The following is a 14,684-nucleotide window of genomic DNA, read 5'->3' on the forward strand; positions in this document are numbered from 1 at the left end:
TTTATGTATACCTAGAAATATCTTTGTCCCTAAAGGAGACTGAACATAGGTTGTGCCTCTTTTCCTCTCGCAATCAGCGATTTTTCCACCCAGCTGCTTGGCCTTGTGATCTGCAGGGTATGAAGCTGACGCTCATGAAAGTAAATGTCCATTTAAACACAGAGTCTAGAACCTTCATGCCTTCCTTTGAGTCTCCTTTTATGCATTTGAAATCTCTACACCACTACAGGTGATTTCTCTTTCAAAAAAACTAGGCACATATAAACATTCACATTTATATAACACACCTAGAAGGGCAATTAACAAAATTAAACATTTTACACTTTACACAAGGATTTTTAACTTTATGATAGTAATCACTGCAGGAGTCCTTTATAAAATAACTTCCTCTTAATAACTTCTTTAATATTCTGGTAGGCCAGAATTCAATTCACACTCCACCTTTCTTGTTCGATGAACGTGAGGTTTATCTGTTTTTCCTCAGCAGCGTACACTCTATGTTTCTCCAGCCAGATATTCAGGGGTGTGTGCTTCATGGTCATTATGGAGTTCTGCCTTGTGAGCAATGTCTTGAGCAAAGGTTTATGAGATTTTTCTAATATGAATGTCTTTTATAGGAAAAATATATGGATAACAAATTTTTTTTTACGTAAGTGGTACTGGTCATAAAGTTAGATATCTGTGTGGAAAATATCAATAACAAAAAGAGAATCTGCTCTGAACAAATGTAGGGAACTTCTAAAAGACCAGGGAAACAGCCTTTACACATCTCCAATACAGACCTCATTACTCGGGTGAGACAAGCCCTAGTTCCTCAGAAACATTCACGACTCTATCGTCACGGTACCAGGAAGACAGACAGGCAGAGTCCGAGCCTCGTCATCATTACTCTTAAAGCCTAACACCATGGCCAAAAGAGAGCTAGTTTTCTAGACTTTGTTCAATTATTACAAAAAGAATGAAGGCAGACAGGAAGGGGAAAAATGAATCATGAAAGGCAAGGCTTTGTGTAAAGGGGGAGAATGAGAGTCACAGCAATCACCAGCCATAGAATTTCTGGAATACCAACAAAGAGACCTTAGAAAGGCTGCTGTACCAGCTTTCTATTGCTGTCCAGCAAATTACCGTAGACGTAGTGGCTTAAAACAGTACTCATTTATCATTTCACAGCTTCTATATGTCAGAGGTCTGAGTGGGCTCAGTTGGGTCCTCTGCCCTGAGTCTCATGAAACTGCCATCAAGGTGCTGGCTGGGCTGAGCTCTTACCCGGAGGCTCTTGGGGAAGAATCCACTTCCAAGTGCATTCAGGTTGTTGGCAGAATTCATCTATTTGAGGTTGTGGGAATGAGATCCCTGTTTCCCTGCAGGCTGTCAGCCAGGGTCCATTCTCTTCTCCTAGAACCCCTCCATTTTCAAAGAAGAAATGACAAACAAATTGAGTCCTTCTCATACTTCTAGTCTCTCCTTCACTTCTACAGTTAGCCAGAGAAAGCTCTCTGCTTTTTTAAGAGGCAGGGTCTTGCTCTGTTGGCTGGAGTGCCCCCGTCATGGCTCACTGCAGCATCTACCTCCTGGGCTCAAGCAGAGCTCTCTGCTTTTAAGGGCTCATGGGTCTACCTGGATAACCTCCGTATCTTAAGGTTAACTGTACCATCTAATGCAACATAGCAAGAGTGATAGCTCCTATTCAAAGGCTCCAGGGATTGAGGAGGGACATCTTTGGAGGGCTGTTCTAGAAATTCTGCCTTCCACAGTCACGCAACCTTGATTTGATTCTGATCTGCTTTCTGGGAGAAACTCTCACATTCCTATTTTCTGTGGCCCTTTGCATCCCTCTGGGAGACTCATTTGTATATAATCTTCCTTGTCCACATTTGAAGTGGATATGAGGGAGTATGCCCTCCTTGGGAATAGCACAGCTTTTGCAGTCTGCCTCCTGCAGGTGAAAGCTAAGATCCCAAAAGTTTTCTTATTTTTTTTTAATTTTGTTTTTAATCAACATGTAATTCTATACATGTCCATTATGTTTCCATACATACAAGGTGTAGTGATCAGATCAGGGTAATTAGCGTATCCATCAGCTCAAACATTTATCCTTTGTGTTGGGAGTGTTCAGTATCTTCTCTTCCAGCTTTTTGAAAATACATGTTGTTGTTATCTATAGTCATTCTATGTGCCATAAAACGCTACAACTTGTTCCTCCTAACAATATTTCCTTTAACAAATCTCACTCTTTCCCTTCTCTCTTCCCTTTCCAGACACTAGTATCCTCTATTCTGTTTTTTACTTCCATGAGATCTTCTGTTAGCTTCCATGAATTAGAACATGTGGTGTTAATGTTCTGTTCATGACTTATTTTACTTCACTAATGGCCTCCAGTTCAACCTATGTTGCTGTGAATGGCAGGATTTCATTTTTTATGGCTGAATACTATTCCATTGTGTATGTACATCATGTTTTCTTTATCACTCATCTGTTGGACACATGTTAATACCCTATCTTGGCGATTGTGAACAGTGCCGCAATAAACATGAAGGTGCAGGCATCGCTTTGACATATTTTCTTTCCTCCCAAAAGCTGTTTCCTCGCTTGAACAACCAAAGGGGTTTTTAGTCCTGGCTTGTGTTTCTTTGTAAATTCCATGTGCCAATAATCATACCCCAACTCCTTTCCCAGTCATAATTCTCAAGAATTATTTCTTGTTTCTCAACACCATGCCCCTCCAATTTAGTGGTTAACACACTAAGTTCATTTTAATTCAAAGGAAAGGGCCACATCCTTAACCTCGCCTTTGCCATAAGGCTGAGTAGATCTGTTCAGTTGAGAAATTGTATTGGCTCCCACTCGAAGCTCTTTTTAGTCTGTCTGGGATTTAGAAGTGGTCAGGTTTTCTCACCCTTCAGTCTTTCACATTTCTGAATACTCGATATTCTTTTTCATTTCTGCTCCCACATAGCCAATTCTTTCTCCTGCAATAACTTGACCAAGGTAGCCAAGAGAAGTTTGCATGCTCCAACACTGATTCTTTTTACCACTTCTAAAACTATAGGCTAACCATGAGATGCTTTCCAAGTTATCATAGGTAAGACTTTTCCAAACACACATTTTACTCATGACATGTGCCACCATCTTTCTAGCAATTTTGTTTCTTGCCATGTAACTGGTAAGCCAGAACCTCGTATTTTGAAATTTTGCTATTAAAATATCCAATTTCTAGTTCAAAAGTATGCATTAGTGGGGGATAGGCCAACAGCTATAAACATTCTGGAATCTACGTGGCTTAATACACTAAAATCTTCTTATTCATGTCACAGTTCAATATTGGGAGTGCCCATTCAAAGACCCAGCATCCATCTAGTGGTTCTGCCATTTTCTTGGGTCTCAGTGTTCTCATCTGAAACCTTTGGCTTTGGTTGGCAGAGAAGGGAGTAAAAAGGGTTTGAAGTATTGGGCAGGAGAGTTTATTTTTAGGGAACAAGACTTGGAAAGTGCAATTCCCCTGCAGCTAACTGTAAGAAATACCCAAAAATTGTTGAGCTGTGGAAATTGGGTTGGTAGAAACCCAGCAGACTCAATCACAGCAAAATGTGTTCATTAAAAAAATCATAGACCAGGAAGACACAGGAAACTAGGATCAGGAATGGGGAAGGGGAAGAGGAGGAGGAACTGATCCAGCCCCTGTGAGGTACCCCATAGTACAACGACCAAGGGTTGAGGACCTCTGACTTGGTTCTGGGATGCACTAATATATCCAAAGACATCAAATTCCAAAGATTGTAACTCAACTCCATAAAATGAGGAGGCGTTTGGCTGCTGCCAGAGGTTTGGAAATGTGCTTTTATTTTCAAACTCAGGTATGTGACACTCTACAGTTCAATGCTAGCACACCTGTGTGAGGCTTAACAACATGAGGAACTGACAGCCAGTGAAACACAAATCCAACACTCCCTTTCCATTTAACCTATCAGGCTGTACATGGGAGCAACACATATGGCTTTGTGGTAGCCAGAAAGTGAAGGTCTTTTTAGGAGGTGACATCAACAATCACACAAACACATCATTCTGCAACTGAAGGCAGGGAACCAGACTCCTAGGGCTAAGCAGAGATATGAGACTTCAGAGGCATTTGGGGGACTTTTCTTTCAGATTCACATCGTCACTGGAAGTCCAGGGCCTGTCCTCTCCAGTTCACTACCGCTTGGGCAGCAACTCCCACTGCTCCAGGCTGGTCTTTGCTTTCCAGAAAAGTTAGACCCATGAGTACTTTTTCAGCCGTGCCCTTGTACATGTGGCTACTCTTATGTTCCCTTTTGGAGACGTCCTTTTCCTTGACCTCCCTTGCTTACAAATGGAGTAGGGTGGGAGAGAGCCTGTGCCTGGTGGTACTCTTGCAGGCCTTTCTGTGGGGCAGCTGGAGGTGCAGGAGCTCTCTACACCTGCTTTCGTTGCCTTTGACTCATCCAGAAATGAAGGTAGGAAACTTGTGACCAAGTGAACAATGGGTCAGCTGAGCCTGGCCCTTCTTTAAGGGAGGCAGAGATCGAACATTCCCCAGCTGGAGTCCTGCTTCCACGGCCACTCTCTGGAACTCCATTTGCATCCTGTCTTTGGCTCTGAGGGCCTCATGTAGCTAAAGCTCCTTCAGTTTTATCCAGAACCCCTGGAAGAGGCCGGGCAAACCATCCACTCATGGCCCCAAAGTCTCTCTGCCCTGCTCTGTAACTCTTTACCTTACTGGCACATTCTTGATCAACCCTGGCTTGGGCCTCTCTCAGTCATTTTCTAGCTACTGTAAAGGATGCCCCCTTCAATAAACATGCTGTTTTAAAGTGGGGCATGCTTGGGGTCAGGAGGGGCTCTCTCTGAAGTAGTGACTGCATGGAGCCTAGTCCTTGAGCTTGGAAACGGTGTTGCTAGTCTGGTCTCATTCCTGCTCTCTCAGAGTAGACTGAGAAACAGAATAAGCTGAGGTTAAGAAAGATGTTGCTTTTTGCATTGCGACGGTGGTGATGGTGCTGGTACTGGGAAGCATGTAGTATGTCAGCTGTCCCTAGGCTTCTCTCCACCACCTTGAATGTTTGCTTGTTCTTTTAACCAGTATTTAATGACACCCTCCCAAGCGTCAGCCACCATGCTAGGCACTTACCCAAGAGATGGGTAAGATATGGTTCTTGTCTTTGAGGAAAAATGCTAGCGGAGACAGATACATAAATAGGCTGTGATATACTATAGGTAAAGGTCAATAATAAAAATGTTTAAAAAGTGCCAGAAAACACAGAGGAGGGTGTGACCTATTATGCTGTGTCTGGTGAGGAGCATGGAAGGAAGGTCATCAAAGCTGGTAAGGGGATAATTTTTGTACTTGGCCAAGAAGAGTGACCTAAAGAAGAGGGAAGAACAGCTGGAGAAAAACCAGTGAGTGAAGGCCCAGAGCTACGAGAGAAACTGTTTCGTCTGGGAGCCAGAGCTGGAGTAGCTGATGGGCCACTTGGAGGAGTGAGACTGGAATGTGAGGCTTCCAGCTAGGAGACCATCAGAAGAGTCAAGGACCACACAGCTCTGGGGCCAGTGTACCCTGGGGTTGAATTCCAGCCCCATGATTTACTAGCTGGGTGTGCTTGTCAAGTTATTTGTTCTTTTTGTGCTTCAGATTCCTTATTTGAAAACGGGAAGGGTAGTATCCACTTCATATATTTTTTTCTTTTTCTTCAGGACGTAAATGAATTAACACCTATATAATACTGAGAACAGTGCTTGGCTCATAGTAAGTTGTATATGAGTTTTAGCAATGAAAGCAAACAATATCAATAACAAAACAAAAATGCAAAACAATGACAACAAAACCCACATGGAAATCAACACCCCTGCAAAACTGATGAGGGCTGAATGAAGGCAGTGGCTATAAAAGTGGGGAGAGAAGTCAAAATGGAGAGGGGAAGTGCTCCTTCAGTTTTGTGCTACATAACTGGTGTGGCTCTGAAACATCCCCAGTTATACTTGGGTTGGAAATCCTGTTTGAACTGAAGCACTAAGGTGCAAGTTTACCCTTGCATGTGGTCACACACAGAGTAAGAGACTGAAGCAGAAATCACATCTTCTCTCCTCATTCACCTGTGAGGTGGGTCTACTGTTTTCAAAGAGATAATAGGGAATAGATGGTGCTGTACAGCAGCTCAGAGTCAGCATTTGAAATGGAGACTAGTAAGTCTGCCATTGAAGCCATGAGTTTTCAGTGTTTTTCAAACATCTTTACTCCATGTGGACAGCTCACTGAGCAGGTGCCTGGTGACTGCCCCACACCTAGTGAAAATCTGTGGGTTGGGCTGGCATGCATCTTATTTATCCAGAGGCACACACCCAGAGCACACTTTTGAAGGGTTGTTGGCTCTGTGCACATGCATGTTGTGTGTATGTGTATACACAACAGTGTGTGTGGACAGATGCATATATAATAATTCATATCTTCCCATTTCGAGCACTGAGCTAAATTCAGCCTATACTTTTTTTTTCTAAGAAGCCTTTAGTACTTCTGCAAAAAGAAACTCTCATTCCAAAGGAGAGGATGGGAGGCTGAAGTTATTGAAAATGAGATGGGAAATGGGAATAATAGTCACTTTGCAACTCCAAATTCCAGGTCTGATCCTTAGGGTATTAGTCATTAAGCAAATCCTCCCTGATAACCGATTACAGAGAGGAAAAAAGAGAGTAAGCTTTTTACTGCCCCCTGCCTCCTCCTTACCTGTGCCCGGCTCCCTACCCTCAACCACCAGTGAAGGTGTTTTAGTTCTCCCCAGCCATCTGAGCTAAGGGCAGGAGACCTTCCCTTCCAATAGTTCCTTGGTGAAGGTGACTTCTTCGTCCACTGGATGCTTTGCCAGGGCAGTTGCATTGATCCTCCAAGAATATCAAGTCACTGTGTATGAATAGCTCCCGCAGAAGTGCCAAGTGTTAAAAGAACCCTTCCTCACGACCTGATGGGATGGGTGGCAGCATGTCCACACCTGGGCCTGACGTTATACTTGGGGAAAGGGTGGTAGTCTGAGTGTCTCAGAGCAGGGCACTGGCTAGGTGTGAGGTTTCCTACTGCTCTGTAGGCTGCTCATGCTGGAGTCCCGAGCTCCACCAGGAGTCCCTCTGGCCTGCTGAGCAAGTGGATCGTCCAAGGGGCCCATCAGCCTGCTCTGCACAAGAGTTATAGGAATTGTAGAGCCCTAGCACAACAGTCAAGACCAGCATCACTGCAGCCATCATCCAAATCACTTGCCAGTGCTGACACAGTTTGGGATACATGACTTGTAAGAAATGGACCAATTCTTCAAGTTTGCTGTCAATGAAAAAAATAGGCAGAGGCTTTAGTATACTGGGCACACATATGATACACAGACCCATAGTTCTCTCTGGGGATAGTTTCCGTGCTGTCTTGAGCACTAATTCTCAAACTCAGCTGTGCCTAGATTGGGTTGGCAGCATTGTTCAAAATACCCCAAGCACATTGAATGAGAATATACAAAGTTATGGTCTAGGAATCATTGGCTAAATTTTTCCAGGTGATTTTGATTCCACCAGTCCACAGCCTTGATGTTGAAAGCTACTTGACTAGATCATTCTACTTACTTGTTTGATCATCCATCCATACATGCCCTCATCTATTCACAGGGTGATTACTGATATCTGCACTCTCCCAAGCCCAGGGGTGCAGGATTGGCTGATCCATACTTTCATGCATCCAGACCGTCATGGGACTGTGCATCTTGTTAGCACTTAGCTGCATTAGTGATCAGTTCCAAGCTCTAACCTGTCCCTTGCCTCAGATGCATAATTCATTGTTCTCCGTTCCACATCTAAATGTGTCCAGAGAGGGAGGACTGTGCTAAGAAGCTTGATATCCTGTGATAAATGACAAGGGACTAGATCAACTTCAGGAGCTCACTTCAAACCATCCAAGAGCAGGCAGAAGACTAGCAGCCTCTAGCAATCTCTGGGTGGTTTGTTGATGACGTTATCTCAATCTCATTAATATTTATTCTCTAATTTCTCCCTCTTCCTCTTTTTCTTCCTTCACTCTCTCCACACTCCTTTCTTCTTCCTTTCATCTCTCTCTTCCTCTCCATTTTCGCCCCTTTTTGTTTTTGCTTCCTTCCCAACTGTCTTTCAATTTGTCATCTCTCTCTGTGTGGTATAGTGAAAAGACATTGGGCAGATGGCCTCCTTTGGCAAGTCCATTCTAGAGCTCTCTGAAGAAGCCCTGAACCCCTTCATAAGCTAGGATTTTCTACTGCTCTTAATCTCTTAATCTCAGAGATTAAGAGGATTCCTAAACCAAGGAGGTGGGGAAAGTGATAGAAGTGGTTTTGGAAGACCCTGAGACTCACACACACACTGCAATGGCCAAGCCATTGGCTGAAAAGCAGAGAGCTCAAATTTAGAACCAGTAGAAAATGCATGACTTGCAATGGATTGAAAAACTCAATAAATGCCCTCCTTAGAAAGGGTCCAGATGCTCAGAGTGCCTTCCTTGGATGCTAAGGCCACAGGGAACATTGACAGGTTTCTCTTCCATGTGGGAATCCCATCAGATCATTTCAGTCACAATTAAGGAAAGCACAAAAGTGAGCACGTTTGCTGATTTGAAAATCATTGGCTATTTTCACAACTGTTGGAAAGGGAGGGTTTAGAAGTGGAAGCTTATTTTCTTTCAGTCCTTTTTAGATTCTTTAGATTCTATTTAGATAGAGTTGAATGCTGAAATGGAGCCTTTGGGGCTATATTTCCATCCTCTAAAACAAGCTGCTAGAGTGACTTCTCCCTACTCTAACCCCACTCTTAAGTGCGGCTCCAAAGGAGGTGGCCAAGGTCTGGCTCTGTGACCTTAGCTGGCAACCGGTGCCTAGCCTATAAAAGAGGTTAGAAATAGGCCGGGCGCGGTGGCTCAAGCCTGTAATCCCAGCACTTTGGGAGGCCAAGGCGGGTGGATCACGAGGTCAAGAGATCGAGACCATCCTGGTCAACATGGTGAAACCCCGTCTCTATTAAAAATACAAAAAATTAGCTGGGCATGGTGGTGCGTGCCTGTAGTCCCAGCGACTCAGGAGGCTGAGGCAGGAGAATTGCCTGAACCCAGGAGGCGGAGGTTGCGGTGAGCCGAGACCGCGCCATTGCACTCCAGCCTGGGTAACAAGAGTGAAACTCCGTCTCAAAAAAAAAAAAAAAAAAAAAAAAAAAAAAAAGAGGTTAGAAATAGATTAGAAATAGAATTTCTTTGGAAGTCAATTTTTGGTTGTTATAAGTAAACTTCTGTTTCCTGAGAGTTATTGGAAAAGTAAAGGAACCTAAATGTCATCTTAACCCCACAGAGCAGGTTTTAATAGACGTTGGGAGAAAAGACAAAAGTTTTAACTTGCCCCTTATGAGTCTCACTTGTTCAATGTCAGAAGACTGTGTTCTCTGTTTTAATATGATTAAGATATTGGGGTTCACCCAAAGTTTATTTAAACTGATCCTCAAGAGGGCAATATTCATAACATAAATTGTTATATATAACAGATAAGTGACTCAGACAAAAGACTTTAATGTGTGATGTTGAATCTCTTAAGTGGTCAGCAGCTGGGCTGAACCCAGTGTTTTAAAAATGCACTAAGTAGGACATGGAACTTTTAATAACTCCAAACCTTGCTTGTTAGTGAGGTACCAATATTTCAGGCGAGAATCATGTTTGAGAGATGGTGCATGATAAATGTTACAGGTACCATTGCCAAGCACTGAGGACCAGGAGCTGGACAGAAAGGGACCAAGCTAAGCCTTACTTCCCCTGGGTTTCATGCAATGGGAGGGAGCTGGCAATTGCCTGAGATCGAATTAGCTAGATAAAGCATCGAGGCCCTTGCTTTGCAAACCAGACTGTTTACATTCCATGTACTCTCTCTCTCTGTTTATTTATCTTTTGTTCTTTCTCAGTGTTTGGAAGTGTTGGAAGTTCTAGCCTGTCTAGCTGTATTCAGGGGTGCCAGAGGGAGTGCTTTTTGTCCAGGGCTTTGCTTGACTGCATTAAAGGGGAGGAAGGTAATGTGGTGGCCTGAGAAACATGAGCAGAGAAGCCTCAGGAGGGCGGTGGGGCCTAAGAAGAACAGGATCTAGTTGTCTGGAGCAGGGATTGTGCTTTAATTTTTAAACTTGGAGGTTCTTTCACTGGGGAGGCGGTGGGTACTAGCACAGGTTTGTTTTCAGTGGAGGAGCATTTCTCCAATTCTCCTAATAGCTCTTCCCTTGAACAACGGGGTTGACCAGCATGGGCTGAGACCTCCCACTTTAGTTGAATCCTCCACTAACTGGGCTATATTGGTAGCTCCTATGTGCCTATCCATTTTGATTCTAGCCTTCACTGCATTCCCTGTGTGTTGCAATTATGTGGTTTCCAGAGTTTTCCAGCAACGAGGCACAGATACATACACTGATTAGATAATGTTTCAGCAGCTGATTAGATATTTTGTCTGGAGCTGCCCTGGACCCCAGGATATCCCAGGGGTCTAAAAACAAGGATTTTGGTGAAGGTTTTCCAAGGTGGTTATAACTACATTTTAAAAAATCAAAATCCAAGACTTGTGGTTTAAATATACTAATAGAGAACATAGCTAAATATGTGAAATCAGGCTGTCCTGAAAATCCAGAATGTTGGCATGATCATTATATCTATGCAGTAGAGTACTCCTCTTCTATGGGTGCTAGTTTATCCTATCCCTAAGCATGTACTTCTGGAGGATATTCAGGTCTGGTGGGGCCGAGACCTCATTTCCATAATACTTCATTGCATGAAGTGCCCTGGAACTAAATGAGATCATTTCTATGATTCTGCATCCTAAAGGCCAGGCAGAAACCACGAGTGGGACAAGATAGATGTCTATATTCTCTTTATCTACATGTTATATTCTCCTCCCCCAACTTAGGGGAAAGTACCTTTGAAATAGAAAGTATTTTAAAATTTCTTTTCCAGCCTAAAGTGAAGACACTCTCTAGATGACCAAGCTTGATTGGTCAGCATGGTAGGCACCTGTTGGAGACTCACCTTGCCACTGAGCTGAGTTTGCCCTCTGCTCTGCATGTCCCCCAGTCCCTGTTCTTGTCAGAAACCCACTCCAGGGCTTCAAGTCAGCTCCCTTGGTCTTGGCCCTCTCATGGGGATGGCTACCCATCATTTCATCTGGGAAATGAGCTAACCATGGCTGGGCTGGGAGGGACTCCACTCAGGGCCCTTTGCCCATCCTTAGCTCCAGGAGTTCTTGATTGCCACCCTCCCTCCCCATGACTGCCCTGACCTCTCAAGCTCTTGCAAACTTCTGATTGCTAGCGATCTCGGCTCTTTGGGATTTCCTCTACCTCCCTCCCAACATGAGTGCCCTCCTGGTTTCTTTGGCTACTCACTGGGGCCCCAGATTCACTGCTACCCTGGACTGGCATTTCCAGGGATTTTGTGCATTCAAATTAGGTGAATTGTAACCCATTCCAGCAATGGCAAGGACTCCAAACACAGGCTTCCCACCTGCTTCTTGGGCCCTTTTCCTCTTCCTCAGTTTCTTCTACCTCTTCAGGTTCCTCAGGACTCTCACCCTTCTGTTCTTCCTCCTCCTCCTTCAGGTCTTGAAGTTCTTTGGTCTTCTTTAGACCTTCTTGGAATCTGGGGGACAAAAAGGAACAGTTGAGTCTGGAAAGTCCAGATGCAGTGCATCCTTTCCTGAGTTCCTAGGGGAGGGGGCTTGAGCAGCACCTCTAATCATTATGCACTTCCTGTGGTTCCACAAAACAGGAAAAAGCTGGGAAGCTCCACTGAATCCCAAGGCAGCTCATGCCAGTACCATTTCCCCTCACTCCTCAGTCATCCTTTTCCTGTTTATGTGACAGTGTGACAAAACTGATGCAGAAAAAATGTAGTGCAGGATCTCCTGACTGGGTTCTTATCCCACAGAACATTCCATAGGCCTAAGATTGTATTTGTTCTCCATGTGACTGTGGAGCTTCAGCCTCTCGTCTGTGAAAGAGGGAGGGGGACACTCATCTCACAGGGCGTTGGAATGTTTTTTGGAAGTGCCAGGCACATGGCTTGACCTAGAGAGGTAGTCAGTAAAAGTTTACAAAACCAATGAAGGAGTTCATGCCCATGCATTCCAAGGATAGAGCACAGTTGTGGGTGAAAAAGGCAGGCTTTCCAAGAGAAACCCTTGTGGTTTTTTTCCCCCAGGATCAAAATTACCCCAAACATACTCTGTTCACTTAACCTATGCTGAGTGTCTAACACTAGCAGTTTGGTCAGGCAAACCCACCACTGAAGCCCATGGGTTCTGTGTCAGTGGGAAGCTATTTCTCCCTCATGGGCTATGGGGGCAGTAGACACTCAGGCTGCCATACTTGGTCAGAGGGGATTATTTCTTTGAGGTTTGGGCCCTGCTCAGGACTTGCTTCGTCTCTGTAGTGCTGACAACTGGCCATAGGTGCTGTAGAGGAGGGGAGAGTTGGAAGTTGAAGGGAGTCTGTATGTAGGAGGAAGGGGTGACCAAAGCAGTTCTCGGAAGCCGAGCTGCAGCTGCTGCTGGGCACCGTTGGCAGCAGCAGGACTGCTCTGAGCACGTGTCAGGAAGCCTCAGGCACCGCCAAGAGGGACCCACCCAGGGCCCCTGATTTCCAGACTATTCTGAGCAGTGGCATTCTGGTGGCTCTCTGCCTAAAAAGAGGACAGTCTATCTAACCACACCCGCTGACCCTGCTTCCTCCCGTCCTTCCTGTGAAACAGTCTTGGTCTTTCCTATTCAGTTCCTTCCTGTAGCAAGGAGGTCCTGTGGCCACTGGCTGGTTTCCTACGACCTCTAAGAAACAGGAAAGACCCATGGGAAGGCATCTTCTGCGACCTGCCAGGTGCCCTCAGCGTGGCCGAGGTCTGACTCACCCCTTGCTGAAGGCTTCTTCCTTCATCCTGGCCTTGGTCTCCTGACTAAGCTCCTCCAGGCAGCTCAGGGTCAGCGCAGGAGCAGAGGCTTCACAATCTGGGTCCCCATTTGTCTTTCCACTAGTGAGAAGAGGGAAGCACAGGGCATCATTTCAGAAAAAGGTGGAAGCCTAAAAACAAAACCACGTTTTTGGCCCGATTCCTGATTAGGAGTGCAGAAACTCAGGTTCTTTCAGTAGCTTTCAGATTTTTTTCCAATCCTTCTACCCTGAGACAAGATTTTATAAAGGTCCTAGTCCATGAATTTTCCCCAGCCCATTAAATATGACACCAGTTCCCCTTCTCATGCTCCCAAAGTGGCATTTATTCTTATTCTGGGAGGTGCTGTGATGGGTGTGCTACAGCACTGAGATGAGGAAAATGGGGCAGAGCAACACATTTAAGGTCATTCCATCCCTGCCATCCATCTTTCACCTGAAGACCCCCATTCATTTTTTCAAATAGCCACTGAGCATGACTAAGCCACAGGCACATTATAAGGTGCTGGAGGCACATTAGAAAATAAAGAAATGCTTTTTACCAACATAGAACTTAGCGGAAGGAAAATCCCCAAAAAAGGAAAGAAAAAATATGTGATTAATTACAAATTATAACTTTTATGTAAGAAATTCTGTACAATGACAGAAAATAACATGGAGAGAATGTGTTTACAAAAGGCCTCTCTGAGGTGCTGAAGTTGAAACACAGTCCTGAACGATGAGAAGTCAGGTGTATTAATAGCAGAGGAGAGGACCAGGCGCAGTGGCCCATGCCTGTAATCCCAGCACTTTGGGAGGCCAAGTGGATCACTTGAGGTCAGGAGTTTGAGACCATCCTGGCCAACATGGTGAAATCCTGTCTCTACTAAAAATACAAAAATTAGCTGGATGTGGTGGTAGGCACCTGTAATTCCAGCTACTTGAGAGCCTGAGGCAGGAGAATTGCTTGAACCTGAGAGGCAGAGCTTGCAGTGAGCCAAGATTTTGCCACTGCCCTCCAGCCTGAGTGACAAAGTGAAACTCGGTCTCAAAAGACCAAAAAAAAAAAAAAAAAATGCAGAGGAGAGATTATCCCAGGAAGAGAATGCAGGTTATAATAAAGACTCTGAGACACAAAATGTACTGAGTTGTTTGAGAAATTAAAAAGAGGCAGTGTTGCAGGAGCTAACTTTTGGACAAGAGACATTTGCAATCCCTGTGAGGTATCCAAAGGGAGATGTCAAGTAAACAGTTGAATTCACCAAGTGAGTAAGGGAGGAGTTCTAGGCTGGAGATATTCATTTGGTGTCATCAGAATATAGATGGTATTTAAAGTCATGGGGATGGACAAGATTGCTTAGGGGGGTAATATGAGGAAAGACAAGAAGAGGACCCAGGACCAAGCTACGAGGAACTCCACACTTGGCTCAGGTGGAAAAGAAGGCATCTTCAGAGGTGGCTGAGAAGTAGCAGCCAGAGAGGTAGGAGGAAACCCAGGAGTGGGTGGAGTCTTGGGAACCAGGAGACAAGAGTGCGTCAAGGCGGGAAGAGTTAAAGGTGCCACTCACTTCTGAGAGCCTGAGTCCAAAGCGCACAGACAAGGTGACTATTAGACTTGATAATATAGAGTTCAAGAGGAGCCTCCATGTAATGGTGGGAGCCAAGCACAGGTTGGAATGTGAAGTAAAGAAAGGGAGGTGGGAAAGGTGAAGCCGCAGACACAGCACTTTGAGTAG

General features: G+C 44.7%; 1 protein-coding gene across 10 annotated transcripts in view; it reads right to left on the bottom strand.

The window, feature by feature from the left end:
* Positions 1–3,819: 3,819 nt before the first annotated feature.
* The window catches only part of MRVI1 (murine retrovirus integration site 1 homolog), a 122,408-nt gene continuing 111,543 nt past the window's right edge, over positions 3,820–14,684 (bottom strand). For all 10 annotated transcript variants that reach the window (XM_032240731.1, XM_032240730.1, XM_032240734.1 and 7 more), the window contains 3 exons: positions 12,932–13,051; positions 11,534–11,668; positions 3,820–7,324 (listed from right to left, as the gene is read on the bottom strand). In XM_032240731.1, the coding sequence (XP_032096622.1) occupies positions 7,081–7,324; positions 11,534–11,668; positions 12,932–13,051 (499 nt within the window). In that variant the 3' untranslated portion in view covers positions 3,820–7,080. The remainder of the gene's footprint in view (positions 7,325–11,533; positions 11,669–12,931; positions 13,052–14,684) is intronic.

The sequence above is a fragment of the Sapajus apella genome, unplaced genomic scaffold (genome assembly GCF_009761245.1).
Source record: "Sapajus apella isolate SASKATOON/1434 unplaced genomic scaffold, GSC_monkey_1.0 scaffold47, whole genome shotgun sequence".
Classification (NCBI taxonomy): domain Eukaryota; kingdom Metazoa; phylum Chordata; class Mammalia; order Primates; family Cebidae; genus Sapajus; species Sapajus apella.